The sequence below is a fragment of the Anomaloglossus baeobatrachus genome, chromosome 8, assembly GCF_048569485.1.
Source record: "Anomaloglossus baeobatrachus isolate aAnoBae1 chromosome 8, aAnoBae1.hap1, whole genome shotgun sequence".
Classification (NCBI taxonomy): Eukaryota; Metazoa; Chordata; class Amphibia; order Anura; family Aromobatidae; genus Anomaloglossus; species Anomaloglossus baeobatrachus.
In genome coordinates, this window is record NC_134360.1 from 16,010,132 (window position 1) to 16,026,993 (window position 16,862).

At 52.4% G+C, this 16,862-nt stretch overlaps 1 protein-coding gene across 1 annotated transcript in view; it reads right to left on the minus strand.

Annotated features, from left to right (window-relative positions):
• The window catches only part of DNAH12 (dynein axonemal heavy chain 12), a 331,588-nt gene that overhangs the window by 312,162 nt on the left and 2,564 nt on the right, over window positions 1-16,862 (minus strand). Inside the window, exons 4-9 of the mRNA XM_075321326.1 lie at window positions 16,691-16,717; window positions 7,667-7,856; window positions 7,187-7,262; window positions 6,938-7,096; window positions 6,664-6,859; window positions 3,146-3,334 (exon numbers count right to left, since the gene is read on the minus strand). Of these exons, the coding sequence (XP_075177441.1) occupies window positions 3,146-3,334; window positions 6,664-6,859; window positions 6,938-7,096; window positions 7,187-7,262; window positions 7,667-7,856; window positions 16,691-16,717 (837 nt within the window). The remainder of the gene's footprint in view (window positions 1-3,145; window positions 3,335-6,663; window positions 6,860-6,937; window positions 7,097-7,186; window positions 7,263-7,666; window positions 7,857-16,690; window positions 16,718-16,862) is intronic.

Genomic DNA, 16,862 nt, shown 5'->3' on the forward strand with positions numbered 1-16,862 from the left:
GGAGTAAAAACCGTGACCCTGTTCCTGAAGAGGGACGGAGGTCACCACTCCTTCCGCCTTTAGAGCGGCCACCGCCTGCAACAGAGCATCGGCTCGGTCTGGTGGTGGAGAAGTTCTGAAGAAACGAGTTGGCGGACGAGAACCGAACTCTATCCTGTACCCGTGAGATAGAATATCTCTCACCCAACGGTCTTTGACATTTGCTAGCCAAATGTCGCCAAAGTGGGACAGCCTCCCACCGACCGCGGGTGTGGGCATCGGAGACCGCAAGTCAGGAGGACGTCGTTTTGGCAACGGTTCCTCCGGCTGGTCTTTTTGGGCGTGACTGAGACCTCCAAGAATTTGAACGTCTCTGGTCCTTTTGAGTCTTTTTTGACGAGGCGAATTGGGACCTGCCCTGTCCTCGAAAGGACCGATAACCAGACTGACCCCTCCTCTGTTGGGGCTTGTTTTGTCTGTGTTGCGGTAAGGAAGAGTCCTTACCCTTGGAGTGTTTGATGATTTCATCCAAACGCTCTCCAAACAATCGGTCACGAGAAAAAGGCAAATTGGTTAAGCACTTCTTGGAATGAGAATCTGCTTTCCAATGTCTCAACCACAGAGCCCTACGCAAAACAACTGAGTTGGCTGACGCCACTGCCGTGCGGCTTGTAGCGTCAAGAACAGCATTAATCGCGTACGACGCGAATGCCGCCATTTGCGAGGTCAATGGTGCTACCTGCGGGGCAAATGCACGTGTGACAGAGTCGACTCGCGCAAGCCCGGCCGTGATAGCTTGGAGTGCCCATACGGCCGCAAAAGAAGGCGCTAATGACGCTCCAATCGCTTCATAGATGGATTTCAGCCAGAGCTCCATCTGCCTGTCAGTGGCATCTTTAAGTGCCGCTCCATCTTCAACAGCAACCAAGGATCTGGCTGCAAGCCTGGAAATTGGAGGATCCACTTTTGGACACTGGGTCCAACCCTTGACCACTTCAGAGGGAAAAGGGTAGCGTGTATCTTTAAGTCGTTTAGGAAAACGCCTTTCAGGATAAGCGTGGGGTTTCTGGATTGCGTCTCTGAAGTCAGCGTGGTCCAGAAAAGTGCTTAATGTACGCTTAGGGTATCTGAAATGGATTCTCTCGTGCTGCGAAGCTGACTCCTCTACAGGAGGAGCTGGTAGGGAAATATTCAACATCTTATTGATGTTAAATATAAGATCATTAACTATTGCGTCACCATCTGGTGTATCTAGATTGAGAGCGGTCCCAGGATCAGAATCCTGATCAGTTAAGTCCGCCTCATCACCCATAGATTCATCCCGCTGGGATCCAGACCATTGAGATGAATGTGAAGGCCCGTCATAACGAGCCCGCTTAGGCTGCCCGGGGCCATCGTCCGAGTCAGAGTCTTCACCCTGAGGTGTAGATGCCCGTCCCGGAGCTAGGAGCTGAGGGGGACCAGGGGGCAATACATGCACAGTGTCCGTGGTCTGAAGTACAGGCCTAGCTCGCAATGTGTCAAGAATTTGTGACATAGTGAGAGACATTCTGTCAGCAAAAGCTGCAAACTCAGTTCCTGTCACCTGGACAGCATTCACAGGTGGTACACCCTGGGACACGTCCAGCAGAGGTCCCGACTGTGCAAGCGCCGCAGGGGCCGAGCACTGCACACAATGGGGGTCCGTGGAGCCTGCCGGTAGAAAAGTCCCACATGCGGTGCAGGAAGCATACAATGTCTGTGCCTTGGCACCCTTGCGTTTTACGGGCGACATGCTGCTGGCTCTCTGCATGTGAGAGAGTCTATAGCCAAAGGGCGACCAGCGCTATGTAATACCAAGTATTTGTAGCAACAAAATACTAAGAATACTACGAGCACAAGAGGGGGTGAGCCCTGAGGGCTGCTTACCGCCCGCTGAACAGCGGGTAAGAGGCTGCTGAATGCCTTGTCTGGGTCTCCCCGGCTCCCCTCTGCAGCTCAGCGTGTCTGCAAGAATGGCTGCCGGCTACTGTGGAGAGGGGCGGTCCGTGGGAGTTCCCAAACAAAAGTGCGGGAACAGTGTCCCCTCTGTGCTGACTGTGAGGGCTGGAGTATGTAAAAACGACTCCAGCCCTCAGCGCTGATGCCCTGGCCAGCGTCCCGCCCCTCTCCTGACTGGCAGGTCTGGGGGCGGGAACGAACGCAAGCAGGCCGCAAAAGCCGGGGACTCGAGTTATCAGCGCGGCCGCCGTAAAAGCGCAGGCCGCGCTGAAGTCCCCGGCGCACCGCAAGTGCCAGCCGCGCCGCTGTTCGAGCGGCCGGCGCGACCGAGTTCTGGACGTGGGCAGCGTCCCGCCCCTCTCCTGACTGGCAGGTGTGGGGGCGGGAACGAAAGGAAGCAGGCCGCAAAAGCCGGGGACTGTAGTTATCAGCGCGGCCGCCGTAAAAGCGCAGGCCGCGCTGAAGTCCCCGGCGCACTACAAGTGCCAGCCGCGCCGCAGTCCCAGCGGCCGGCGCGTCCTATTCCCATAAATGTGCCTGCTTCAGCAAAGCTGAATGAGGCCATGGCACAGGCGCCGCAGCGCTGATGTCCCCCGGCGCACTACAACACCCAGCATGCTGCGGTGTGAGCGCCAGATACACGGGGACACAGAGTACCTTGAGGATGCAGGGCCATGTCCCTGATGTACTCCGCTCCATCCAGCATCTTCTCCAGGGGCTGTAGATGGAGCACGGTCTCTGTGCCTGGAGACCGGTAAATCCCACTTCACCCAGAGCCCTGTAAAAAGGGATGGGGAAGGAATCAGCATGTGGGCTCCTGCCGCCGTACCCGCAATGGGTACCTCAACCTTACAAACACCTCCGACATAAGTGGGGTGAGAAGGGAGCATGCTGGGGACACTATATGTGTCCTCTTTTCTTCCATCCGACATAGTCAGCAGCTGCTGCTGACTAAAAACAATGGAGCTATGCGTGCGTGTCTGACCTCCTTGCGCACAAAGCTAAAACTGAGGAATCTGTACTCCTACGGGAGGGTGTATAGCCAGAAGGGGAGGGGCCTTACACTTTTAAGTGTAGTTCTTTGTGCGGCCTCCAGAGGCAGTAGCTATACACCCACTGTCTGGGTCTCCCAATTAGGAGCGAAAAAGAAAAGTAAGGGATCAGCATTGAACACAATGCAAAATACCTGAAGGGTCTTGGAGATCCGAGTTAGTATAAATAGCACCACTTCTTCTACGTCCTGGAAGCTCGGATAGAAATCCATTCTCTCGTCGTCAAACGTGAGTTGCATTTTGAAGATTGGTAAAAATTGTGCGTCTTTCAGGTCAAATAAACTTACAAAAGCTTGTACGGTTCTCTGCAGGAGGGCCCTCACCTGTGCGGGGGATTCAGAGGATATAGGAGCGTGTTTATAAGACAGACAAGACAAAAGCCAATGACAAGATTAAATCAAGTATTATCTGCAGAGGTCAAAATGATTTCAGGAAAAGAGGAGAATAAGATTATATATTATATATTATGTGCGAGATTTCATACCACAAATACAACACTATGAGAGGGGGCAGAAAACAGCGTGAGGGTCTGGGCCAGAAGAGGAGATGAAAAGTGAGTGACGGACATAAAGAACAGTGAGACGGGCGTTGTGATTGATGGGGGCTACTCAACCCCTTCAGGACCGGGCAATTTTTTTTGGTTACCATTCAATTTGCTCCCCATTTTTAAAGAGCCATAACTTTTTTTTATTTTTCATTGATAAGACGTGAAAGAGGCTATGTAATGCACTGTAGCTTAACCCCTTCCCAACATATAGAAGCTGTGTATGTAGTGGGCTCAGGTGCTGAGCCTGCATTATACCCAGCAGATGCCATCTCTGGTGCTTACCAAACACCTGCCTATAACAGGACCACACTCCTATCAATATCATTTAAATGCCGCTGTCAAGCAGTAGTAGCGGCATTTAAAAAGTATTATCATTGGTGTAAGCATGCATTGGCGCCCACAGGATCCCACCAAAGTGATCGCAAGGGTCCGATGGTTGTCCTGGCATCTGGGGGCCACTTGAAGACTTCTATGACTGCCATTTTTTGTACTCTACTGTGAAGTCTGGCTTGTAGGGAACTTCATAGAAGGACGTCATCCTGTCTATATACAGTATTATCATCGGTGTAAGCATGCATTTATTCCCACTGGACACCTGCAGAGTAATTGCAAGGGTCTGGTGGTTGTCCTGGCATCTGGGGGCCTCATGAAGGCTTCTATGACTGCCATTTTGTGTACTCTCCTGTGAAGTCAGGCTTGCGGGGAACTTCACAGAAGGACGTCATTCTGTCTATATACAGTATTATTATCGGTGTAAGCATGCATTGGCGCCCACAGGATCCCACCAAAGTGATCGCAAGGGTCCGATGGTTGTCCTGGCATCTGGGGGCCACTTGAAGACTTCTATGACTGCCATTTTTTGTACTCTCCTGTGAAATCAGGCTTGTAGGGAACTTCATAGAAGGACGTCATCCTGTCTATATACAGTATTATTATCGGTGTAAGCATGCATTTGTTCCCACTGGACCCCTGCAGAGTAATTGCAAGGGTCTGGTGGTTGTCCTGGCATCTGGGGGCCTCATGAAGACTTCTATGACTGCCATCTTTGTACTCTCCCATGAAGTCCGGCTGGTGGGGAACTTTATAGAAGGACGTCATCCTGTCTATATAGGGCATTATTGAGGGAAGCTCTCCCTCCGCTTGTCCCTGCATTCCCGTCCCTCTCAGCAGTGAATAATGGCTGTACCTGAATACATGGCAGCCTGTCAATCACGGTGACGGAGAGCGGAGGAGTGAGTGGTCTCTTGAAGAATACACCAGAGATCCCTTTGCTACATTGAACATTTGGTTAACAAGGGAAGACTATGGTGTTGCCATTTCCATATGTTGTTGTTTAGCAGATGTAAATTAGGCCTACTTTGGCCGAAATATGTAATTTGTCAAATTTGGATTGTCTCTATATTTGCTTTTAAATAAAGAATTAAAAAAAAAAAAAAAACAACAAAAAAAAAAACACCAGCGTGGTAGACAATGTAGACAATGTGGCTGTTGTGTTCTTTCATTGCCTACTAAATGTGAGCTATATTGGCAAATAGGAGACTGTGGATATTCCCTAAATGCACAAGATAGAAATACCCCATAAAGTCTGTGATTGAGAGATACAATAATGAATATGTCATTATGTATCACAGCTCTTAGGCCCCCTTCACATGTTTTTCACTGACATGTTAAAGACGCATATGTCCCTCCGTGTGCCGTGATTTTGGCACACCTGTGATCTCCGTGTGCTATCCGTGATAATACACGGCGATCAGGCACTTATACTCACCTGTCCACGCGATGCTGTGTCCGGCCGCTGCTGCTACTTCCGGGTCGGCTGTGCAGTGAATATGCATGAGCATAATTAGCCAGCCCTGAAGCAGGAGACAGCAGCGCTGGAGACAGGCGAGTTTAAAAAGCTTTTAATTTTAAATGTATGTGTTGTTTCTGGTACGTGTTACACGGATCACATCACTCGTGGTCCGTGTTACATCAGTGATACCAGAGAAAAACGGACTTGTCTCCGTGCGCAACACAAGGACACGTGTGTACACCGCACGGAAACACGGTCAGTGAAAAATCACTGATGTATGCGCAGACCCATAAATTTTAATGGGTCTGGGTATGTCCCTGATTCTGATATGTATAAAAACAGCAATATATACAGTGCCGACCAAAAGTTTGGACACACCTTCTCATCTCTAGAACAACTGTTAAGAGGAGACTTTGTGCAGCAGCCTTCATGGTAAAATAGCTGCTAGGAAACCACTGCTAAGGACAGGCAACAAGCAGAAGAGACTTGTTTGGGCTAAAGAACACAAGGAATGGACATTAGACCAGTGGAAATCTGTGCTTTGCTCTGATGAGTCCAAATTTGAGATCTTTGGATCCAACCACCGTGCCTTTGTAAAAAAGGTGAACGGATGAACTCTACATGGCTGGTTCCCACCGTGAAGCATGGAGGAGGGGGTGTGATGGTGTGGGGGGGCTTTGCTGGTGACACTGTTGGGGATTTATTCAGAATTGAAGGCATACAGAACCAGCATGGCTACCACAGCATCTTGCAGCGGCGTGCTATTCCATCCGGTTTGCGTTTAGTTGGACCATCATTTATTTTTCAATAGGACAATGACCCCAAACACACCTCCAGACTGTGTAAGGGCTATATGACTAAGAAGGAGAGTGATGGGGTGCTATGCCAGATGACCTGACCTCCACAGTCACCTGACCAGAACCCAATCGAGATGGTTTGGGGTGAGCTGGACCGCAGAGTGAAGGCAAAAGGGCCAACAAGTGCTAAGCATCTCTCCTTCAAGACTGCTGGAAAACCATTTCCGGTGACTACCTCTTAAAGCTCATCAAGAGAATGCCAAGAGTGTGCAAAGCAGTAATCAAAGCAAAAGGCGGCTACTGTGAAGAACCTAGAATATAAGACACATTTTCAGCTGTTTCACACTTTTTTAAGTATTTCATTCCACATGTGTTAATTCACAGTTTTGATGCCTTCAATGTGAATCTACAATTTTTAGAGTCATGAAAATAAAGCAAACTCTTTGAATGAGGTGTGTCCAAACTTTTGGTCTGTACTGTATGTACCAGAATCACTGACGTGTGAAGGGGCCTTACCTGGTTGGACATAAGAGTCGAGACGCAATTATAAAAGGAATCCAGTTTCTCCGCTTTAATCATCTCCAGGGCATCCGGATTGGCAAACAGATTGATCACTTTGGGGTACCAGGAGTTCAGCAGCTTTTCTTCTGTCTTCGCACAGGACAAGGAGACGCTGTTTCGCAGGGATTCGCATTCTACAGGACCCCTGGACCTGGGAAAGAGAAAAGAACATTAGATCTTTACAATGGTTACATGACACATGAGAATAGATTGTAAGCATCTGTCCAACCTGTATCCGGACAGATCGACAATCAGCAGATCGGAGAAGGTTGTGTATCCCAGCTCCAGCATGGTGCGGAGGGCCGGGTGCACGAGGTGCAGGTGATTGATCATCTCCATTCTTGCTTGGATGAAGCTCTGATGCCACGGCTTGGAGAAATCCAGACCTCTGAAGTGGGAAGACGTGAAATCGAATATTCGGGGATTAATGTGCGCTCACGTCTCACCAGATGCATGGAGCAGGAGGAGGAACACTCACGAGGGAAACTCCGGTAACAGCCCCGACTCTTCTGCTTCTAACCCTTTAACCTCTGGTTTAACTAGAATACTTTTCACTGAAAAAGGAAAAAAAATGTTAATTATTCCACACAACAGAAAGCTTAAAGGGGTTGTCACATATTGACTCTTCAGGAGCGCGCTGATCTCCAGCCCCTGGCTTCCTCCTTGGCGGGGGGCTTTGTGAACCTGACTAATCCTCCGTTTGCACCGGTGGCGCGGACACTGCGCTCTACAAAGCTGCTGCAAGAGGAAGCTTTGCAGAATGCAGGGACACGGAATCTGGCCGGATCCACGCTTTATAGAAAAGAGCTTGTAAGCGCTGCGCTCCATCCAGGACTGATAGACTGCAGAGCGCTTTTTTCCAGAATCATTGCATCAAACAAACCCTTCTCATTGTGGGCAACAGGTACAAGAACGGGGCGAATTTGGCTGCACGGTGTTTGGGTTTAAGGTGACTCACCCAGGTGTCTCTTCATACTCTTCTCAAAGTCTTGGGAAACTTCCTCCAACAGTTCAGTGACCAAAGCCTCCCTGTCCTTTCCCCTCCGAAGAGACCGTGGTACAAAGCTGAGCATGGAGTCCAGCCACTGCGTCTGGATGGGAACCACCGGGCCACTCTCCACACTGCTCTTCATGAACAGATAATTCAGCTGAAAGAGAATCCAAACCCTGTCACCAAAACCAGCGCTCTGCAATCAGGAAAGGGGAATACAGAGCTGAAACTAATGAATGACAACCAGCAGAATAGTGAGCGCAGCTCTGGAGTATAATACAGGATGTAACCCAGGAACAGTAATGTATGTACACAGTAACTCCACCAGCAGAATAGTGAGTGCAGCTCTGGAGTATAATACTGGATGTAACTCAGGATCAGTAATGTAATGTATATACACAGTGACTGCACCAGCAGAATAGTGAGCGCAGCTCTGGAGTATAATACAGGAGGTAACTCAGGATAAGTAATGTAATGTATGTGCACAGTGACTGCACCAGCAGAATAGTGAGTGCAGCTGTGAGGCAAATCCCGGGATATGAAGATGAATTATGACTTCCAGTCATAATCGCTCATCACTCCCTGGCAGTGCCCCCTCCCTTCTTGTCCTCAATGTCCAGCATCTGTGAAGGTGTCACATCCCATGGCCATCTCCTATGATATGGAGATGAGATGATGTGGGAACAATGGACACAGGAGGACTCCCTGCTGTGACCCTGTGGTAGGAGCTGCTATCTAATTAGCAAGCTTGGAAGTATCCAGACAGAACGACTCCAGTAAAAAATGGTTCATATCTCGCAAGCCATATTTCCGATAAATATGGCAACCATAAAAATGGTGTCTCCGCATGCGGACGATGCTGGCACACCCTTTTTATGGGAGCGGGAGCTTGGGAAATACCCCAGGCGTGATATCAGCCAATGTGGAACTAGTAGACGAGTCATGAGTCCTCTCATTCTGTAGCTAAATTCATAACTGTCACAATGAGAGCGTCGGCGTCCGCCTACGACGCTCCCAGGCAAAGTTATGGCCCATATTCCATGTTGTGGATTGTCCATAACTCCAGCCAGGGGTGGAGCAGTGCTCCCTCTGAGGTCACTAAGGTAGGAGGGGACCTGGATTTGCCCAGGTTGATAACCCTACTTCGGCCATTTTCCAGGGTTCTTTCGCTGGGGGTCACGTGTAGGAAACATCTGTGGGAGTTCCTGGAAACCTGGCCTACAGCGCCCCCCTGTGGCCAGACGCACAAGGTAACTGCGGGAACTGTGTATGCCTGTTTGTAAACCATGCTTTATCTGTAACTGTACTCTGACATATGTATATTCTGTAGATTCCCTATTGTATATATTGTAGTTTCTAGTGTGCTTTAGGCTGATTAAATTATATAATTAATCTTGGGCTGTTCTGTTATCTCGATCTTGAATCCCACGTCTGTGTGTTCGGCTAATAGTTACCGTGAAGCGGTTGGTGGCAGCGAGTTGTGCCAAGGATTATTGTGGGGAGGCCAGTGAGATCCGGGGAGGTTTTATATATTCCGCCCGCGGAGGTCGGGGGAATATATACCCTACTCTCACTGGGGACCCTTCAATAATCGGCATAAGTAGTATAGCGGCCTCCTTGCTTATTGTCGGGCAATTCCATAATTGGCCTGACTATAAGAGGGGCGCTAGAGAGCGCGTCACGTGCTCTGTCTGTCGGTCGGGAGGTATAAAGGAGGGGTGACCCCCACTTGTTACCCCCCGATTGTGACGTACTGGTAGCCAGCGCGGGGGATTTCTGAGTGACCCCCCCGGTGGTTTGTGACATATTGGTGGCATAGCGGTGGGATCGAGATAATAGTGTGTGTGAGTGTGAGACCCATACTCCCAGACACTAAAGACTGCCTGCAGCAGCTGTGGCTGCTGGGGTCTTCAGACTAGCTCAACACTAGAGTGTCAGAGTGCAGATACTGTAAGGTGTGTGGAGGCATCAGGTGTCAGTTCTGTGTCAGTGACCAAAAGTCTGCAAGAATGGCTGAGAGCACCAGGAGCAAAGCCAAAGGAATGGCCGATGCTAAGGCCAGAGACGATGAGGAGGTTGTCCACGAGTCCTCCAGGAGCCAGACGCCAGAGAACAGCTCTGCAGAGGACATCGCACAACCTGGCACTGCTGGACAAAATGAGGAGGAGCTCGCCCAAGGGTCCTCAACGAGCCAGATGCCAGCCCTCCGCTCTGAAATGGACAGTGAATCACCTGGCTCTGCAGCGTGCCGCAGATCACCACTTGCCAATCCCTCCGGCCTGAGAGGTGCAGAGGCCCTCCTTCAAGCTGCCGTGGCCAGGCTTATGGCTGGAGACCGGGATACCTACGAGATACTCATGGCCGAGCGTGGGCGACAGGCAGCGCGTGACGCTGAGGCTGCGGAGCGGCAAGCAGCGCGTGAGGCTGCGGAGCGGCAGGCAGCGCGTGAAGAGCGAGAGCGACAGGCAGACCGTGACTACCAGCTGCAGCTAGCTCAGCTCCGGCCCTCATCAGCCACATGTGACCTTCAAAACACCAAACTTCCAAAGGTCCGTGTTGAGGACTTCCCAGTGCTGGAGAAGGATGGAGACTTGGACTCTTTCCTGACTGCTTTTGAACGGACTTGCTTGCAGCACCATCTGGACAAGGATCAGTGGGCCAAATACCTGACCCCCCGTCTAAGGGGTAAGGCCCTGGATATCCTTGGGGACTTGCCTGCTGAGGCAGATCAGGGCTACGACACCATCAAGCGGGCCCTGATCCAACAGTACAACCTCACTCCAGAGTCCTACCGCAAGAAGTTCCGGACCCTGCAAAAGGGACCAAAGGACTCCTGGGCTGACCACCGGCGGGCACTTGCCCGAGCTGCCGACCACTGGACCCAAGGCCTGCAGCTTTCCACCGGACCGGAGATCCTGGACTTGTTCATCACGGAGCAACTCTTGTGGAACTGCCCTGAGGATCTCCGCCAGTTCATCCGAGACCAGAAGCCAAAGGGGTCCACGGCTACAGCTGCCCTGGCCGATGACTACACCAACAATCGGGCTCCTGAGGCCAGGAGAGCAGCCACCAGCAGCACCTGGAGAGGGGGTAAGATGAACTCTGCGACTGCCCCACCTGCCCCTAGACTGCAGGGGGTGTCCCCCTCAACTCCCCTCTCCAGGCCCGTGGCAGAACCAAGACGGTGCCACCAGTGCAACTTACCTGGACACTTCAAGGCCATGTGCCCTCAGCGTCCCAAGGCCCCGGCTCCGTCCCCGTCCCAAGGGCCGCCCAAGGTGTATTGTGTGGGTGGGGGTGGTGGTAGGTCCCTGGACAGCTTCCAACCTGTCACCGTCGGCCGGTCTGTGACCATAGGACTGCGAGACAGCGCCTCGGAGGTGACTCTGGTGCGGCCTGAGATGGTGTCCCCCCAAGACTTGATCCCTGGAAAAACCCTCGCTGTCTCCGGGATTGGAGGCATTGACCCGGCGCTGCCTGTTGCTGACATTTATGTGGACTGGGGCGCAGGGCGAGGGGTGAGGGAGGTGGGGGTAACTGATCGGATCCCCGCAAACGTGCTACTTGGGACAGATTTGGGGCAGATAACCTCCCAGTTTGGGCCCCCACCAAGGGCTGAACCTTCAGCCAGTACGGACATGACTCCTGACAATGTTAATGTGTTATCTATGAATGATGTGAGAGAGGGGGGAGTGAACTCTGATATTTCTGCTTGCACAGACACCATAGACACACACACAGCTGCAGCTGTGACAGGGGAGGGGGTCAGAGAAAGGTGTGACAATGCCTCTACAAGTAACCAGCCTGTGAGCTGGGATCTGTTGCCCTCTGCAGGGATAAGCAGAGAGCAGGGTGCTGCAGGGGGAGGACCAGTGTGTGGGGTGGGGGCTACCACAGCAAATGTGGGGTCCCCAGAGATTTCACAGCGGGGTTCTGTTGCTGCAGGAGGGGAACAGGCAGGTGAGATTGGGGCCGGTCCAGGAGCGGAAGTGCTCCCAGGTAAGATCTCGGTGCATGGTTCCCCCACAACCGGGGTGTCAGGAAGCCAGGTCGGTCTGCCTGAACCGGCGACTTGGTCAGGAACGGAGGAGGAGCAGGCACGACCCACGGTCGCAGCGGCTGTGGCCGCTGTCACCCGCAGTGGGAGTGCTGGAAGCCAAGGGGCCTCCCGGAGGTCCGATAGCTCTTCCCCTTCTGACCAAGTGGCAGCCGAGTCAGGTGGAGGCCAGGACACAGGTCCCGGGGTACTGACCGAAGATGTGACAGTCTCGTCGATTCTGGCCACATCTAGTCAGGGGTTTCAGGCAGCGTTAGAAGCTGACGACAGCCTGAAAGCTCTTAAGGAGCAGGCGGCACAGCCTCCCTCGGACTCGGACCCGGAGCGAGTGGTCTGGGACCAAGGACGGCTGTACCGGGCCACGGTCCAGCAGGGTTCACCGGAGGCGTGGCCCAGGGACCGACAGTTGGTGGTACCCTATCCGTTCCGGACGGAGTTGTTGCGGATCGCACATGAGATTCCGATGGCCGGACACCTAGGGATCGCTAAGACCAAGGCCAGGTTAAACCAGCATTTCTACTGGCCAAAAATGGGGGCCGATGTGGCTGCCTACTGCCGTTCGTGTGAAACCTGTCAGAGAGTGGGGAAGGCGGGGCCACGCCCCAAAGCCCCACTGGTATCTCTGCCCATCATCGATGAGCCTTTCAGGAGGGTGGCTGTGGATCTGGTCGGCCCGCTGGCCATCCCCAGCAGCTCCGGGAAACGCTTCATACTGACGGTAGTGGACTATGCCACCCGGTACCCAGAAGCAGTGGCCTTGTCGGCCATTCGGGCTGACAAGGTGGCCACCGCATTGCTGGAGATTTTCTCCCGAGTGGGTTTTCCCCAGGAAATGCTCACTGACCGGGGGACCCAATTCATGTCCCAGCTGATGGAGGCCCTCTGTAAGCAAGTCCAGGTGCGACATCTGGTGGCCAGCCCGTACCATCCACAGACTAATGGCCTGTGCGAGCGGTTCAATGGCACCTTAAAGCAGATGCTTAAGATGTTGGTCGACTCCCATGGGCGTGACTGGGAGCGGTATCTCCCACACCTGTTATTTGCTTACCGGGAGGTTCCACAGGCCTCAACAGGATTCTCACCGTTTGAGCTCCTGTACGGGCGACGTGTGCGGGGCCCCCTGGCTCTGGTGAAAGAGGCTTGGGAAGGGGATTTGGCCACCCCTGGAGTGTCGGTTATCGAGTATGTCATGCGCTTCCGGGACAAAATGCAGGCCTTGACGCAACTGGTACACGACAATATGGCTCAAGCCCAGGCCGATCAGAAGCGTTGGTACGACCAGAACGCTTGTGAGAGGACCTACCAAGTGGGTCAAAAGGTGTGGGTACTGGTCCCCGTACCACAGGACAAGCTTCAGGCAGCCTGGGAAGGCCCATACCTCGTGTACCAGCAGCTCAACCCTGTGACGTACCTGGTCACCCTGGACCCTGCCCGTGGAAGGCGGAAGCCCTTCCATGTGAACATGATGAAGGCACATCATGAGCGGGAGGCATGTGCGCTCCCCGTGTGCAACCTGCCCGAGGAGGGAGAAGCGGAAACCCTCTTGGATATGCTAGCCCAGGTTAGGGCAGGCGGATCCATTGAGGATGTGGAGGTTGGCCACCAGCTCTTGGAGGACCAACGGTCCCAGCTGTGGGCCACCCTCCTCCCCTTCCGGGGGTTGTTTACCAACCAGCCCGGAAGGACTGACTTGGCTGTCCATCACGTGGACACTGGGGATCATCCCCCGATCCGGCGTTCAGCATATCGGGTCTCCCTGGAGGTGCAGCAACACATGCGCCAGGAGATTGACGAGATGCTGAAGCTGGGGGTGATCCAGGCATCCAACAGCGCTTGGGCCTCGCCTGTAGTCCTCGTCCCTAAGAAGGACCGAACCACTCGGTTCTGCGTGGACTACAGGGGGCTCAATGCTGTCACGGTCGCCGATGCGTACCCAATGCCACGCATCGATGACCTGCTCGATCAGTTGGCCGGGGCTCAGTACCTGACCATCATGGACCTGAGCCGGGGATATTGGCAGATCCCCCTGACTCGCAAGGCCAGGGAACGCTCTGCCTTTATTACCCCATTTGGACTATACGAGTCCACGGTGATGCCATTCGGGATGAGGAATGCCCCTGCCACTTTCCAGCGGATGGTCAACACCTTGCTCAAGGGACTTGAAGGGTACGCGGCCGCGTACCTGGATGACATTGCCGTCTTCAGTCCCACCTGGGAGGACCACCTAGAGCATCTAGCACAGGTGCTCAGGCGGATCCACCGGGCAGGTTTGACCATCAAGCCGGGAAAGTGTCAGCTGGCCATGAGCGAGGTCCAGTACCTCGGTCACCGGGTAGGCGGGAGAACACTGAAGCCCGAGCCTGAGAAAGTGGAGGCCATCGAATCCTGGCCCACCCCCAGGACCAAGAAGCAGGTGATGTCCTTCTTAGGGACCGCCGGGTACTATAGGAGGTTTGTTCCACGCTATAGTAGCCTGGCAAAGCCCTTGACGGACCTCACCAAGAAGAAGCTGCCCTCTGCAGTCGATTGGACAATGGACTGCGAGACAGCCTTCCAGGCCCTAAAGGACGCCCTGTCCAGCCCACCCGTGCTACAGGCAGCCGACTTCACGCGGCCGTTTGTAGTACAGACCGACGCCAGTGACTTCGGCCTCGGTGCGGTGCTCAGCCAGGTGGACTCTGCGAGCCAAGAGCACCCAGTCTTGTACCTGAGCAGGAAGCTGTTACCAAGGGAAGTGGCCTATTCCACGATGGAGAAGGAGTGCCTGGCCATAGTGTGGGCCCTGCAGCGTCTGCAACCCTATCTAGACGGGCGCCACTTCATCGTGGAGACGGACCACAATCCCCTCAGCTGGTTGCACACCGTCTCTGGGACGAATGGGCGATTGTTGCGATGGAGCCTTGCGCTCCAGCAATACAACTTCACCATTCGCCACAAAAGGGGCCGTGACCACGGTAACGCAGACGGGCTGTCCCGACAAGGAGAGGTCGCGGACGGGCGCACGGGGGAACACCGGAGTGTGCTGACCCCTAGCGCCCTCAAAAGGGGGGAGGTGTGAGGCAAATCCCGGGATATGAAGATGAATTATGACTTCCAGTCATAATCGCTCATCACTCCCTGGCAGTGCCCCCCTCCCTTCTTGTCCTCAATGTCCAGCATCTGTGAAGGTGTCACATCCCATGGCCATCTCCTATGATATGGAGATGAGATGATGTGGGAACAATGGACACAGGAGGACTCCCTGCCGTGACCCTGTGGTAGGAGCTGCTATCTAATTAGCAAGCTTGGAAGTATCCAGACAGAACGACTCCAGTAAAAAATGGTTCATATCTCGCAAGCCATATTTCCGATAAATATGGCAACCATAAAAATGGTGTCTCCGCATGCGGACGATGCTGGCACACCCTTTTTATGGGAGCGGGAGCTTGGGAAATACCCCAGGCGTGATATCAGCCAATGTGGAACTAGTAGACGAGTCATGAGTCCTCTCATTCTGTAGCTAAATTCATAACTGTCACAATGAGAGCGTCGGCGTCCGCCTACGACGCTCCCAGGCAAAGTTATGGCCCATATTCCATGTTGTGGATTGTCCATAACTCCAGCCAGGGGTGGAGCAGTGCTCCCTCTGAGGTCACTAAGGTAGGAGGGGACCTGGATTTGCCCAGGTTGATAACCCTACTTCGGCCATTTTCCAGGGTTCTTTCGCTGGGGGTCACGTGTAGGAAACATCTGTGGGAGTTCCTGGAAACCTGGCCTACAGCGCCCCCCTGTGGCCAGACGCACAAGGTAACTGCGGGAACTGTGTATGCCTGTTTGTAAACCATGCTTTATCTGTAACTGTACTCTGACATATGTATATTCTGTAGATTCCCTATTGTATATATTGTAGTTTCTAGTGTGCTTTAGGCTGATTAAATTATATAATTAATCTTGGGCTGTTCTGTTATCTCGATCTTGAATCCCACGTCTGTGTGTTCGGCTAATAGTTACCGTGAAGCGGTTGGTGGCAGCGAGTTGTGCCAAGGATTATTGTGGGGAGGCCAGTGAGATCCGGGGAGGTTTTATATATTCCGCCCGCGGAGGTCGGGGGAATATATACCCTACTCTCACTGGGGACCCTTCAATAATCGGCATAAGTAGTATAGCGGCCTCCTTGCTTATTGTCGGGCAATTCCATAATTGGCCTGACTATAAGAGGGGCGCTAGAGAGCGCGTCACGTGCTCTGTCTGTCGGTCGGGAGGTATAAAGGAGGGGTGACCCCCACTTGTTACCCCCCGATTGTGACGTACTGGTAGCCAGCGCGGGGGATTTCTGAGTGACCCCCCCGGTGGTTTGTGACAGCAGCTCTGGAGTATAATACAGGAGGTAACTCAGGATCAGTAATGTAATGTATGTGCACAGTGACTGCACCAGCAGAATAGTGAGTGCAGCTCTGGAGTATAATACAGGAGGTAACTCAGGATCAGTAATGTAATGTATGTGCACAGTGACTGCACCAGCAGAATAGTGAGTGCAGCTCTGGAGTATAATACAGGAGGTAACTCAGGATCAGTAATGTAATGTATGTGCACAGTGACTGCACCAGCAGAATAGTGAGTGCAGCTCTGGAGTATAATACAGGAGGTAACTCAGGATCAGTAATGTAAAGTATGTACACAATGACTGCACCAGCAGAATAGTGAGTGCAGCTCTGGGGTATAATACAGGGTGTAATCCAGGATCAGTACAGGGTCAGTAATAAATAGAAAAACATCTCTCTGAGCACAGAAAGTCTATGAGCCCGTACGCTGTGTGCCTGCGGTCATGGAGGGACTTAGTGCTGAGTATTTTTTTGAGCGCTCAGTGATAATCTCCGGACCCCGCTCAGCTGCAGGATGTGTGAGATAGGGAAAGATACACATACAAAAGATAGATACATTTTATAGAAACTCACCCTCAGCTTTCTCTGCTCACTGTTCATCTGTCACAAAAAATAAGAGCATTTCACATTAAAGATATCAAATAAAAGTAAATTTATTTAGTAACAGGAGATGTGTAATAATAATAACAATAATAATAATAATATTTATTCATTTATATAGCGCTATTAATGTACAAGATTCCTG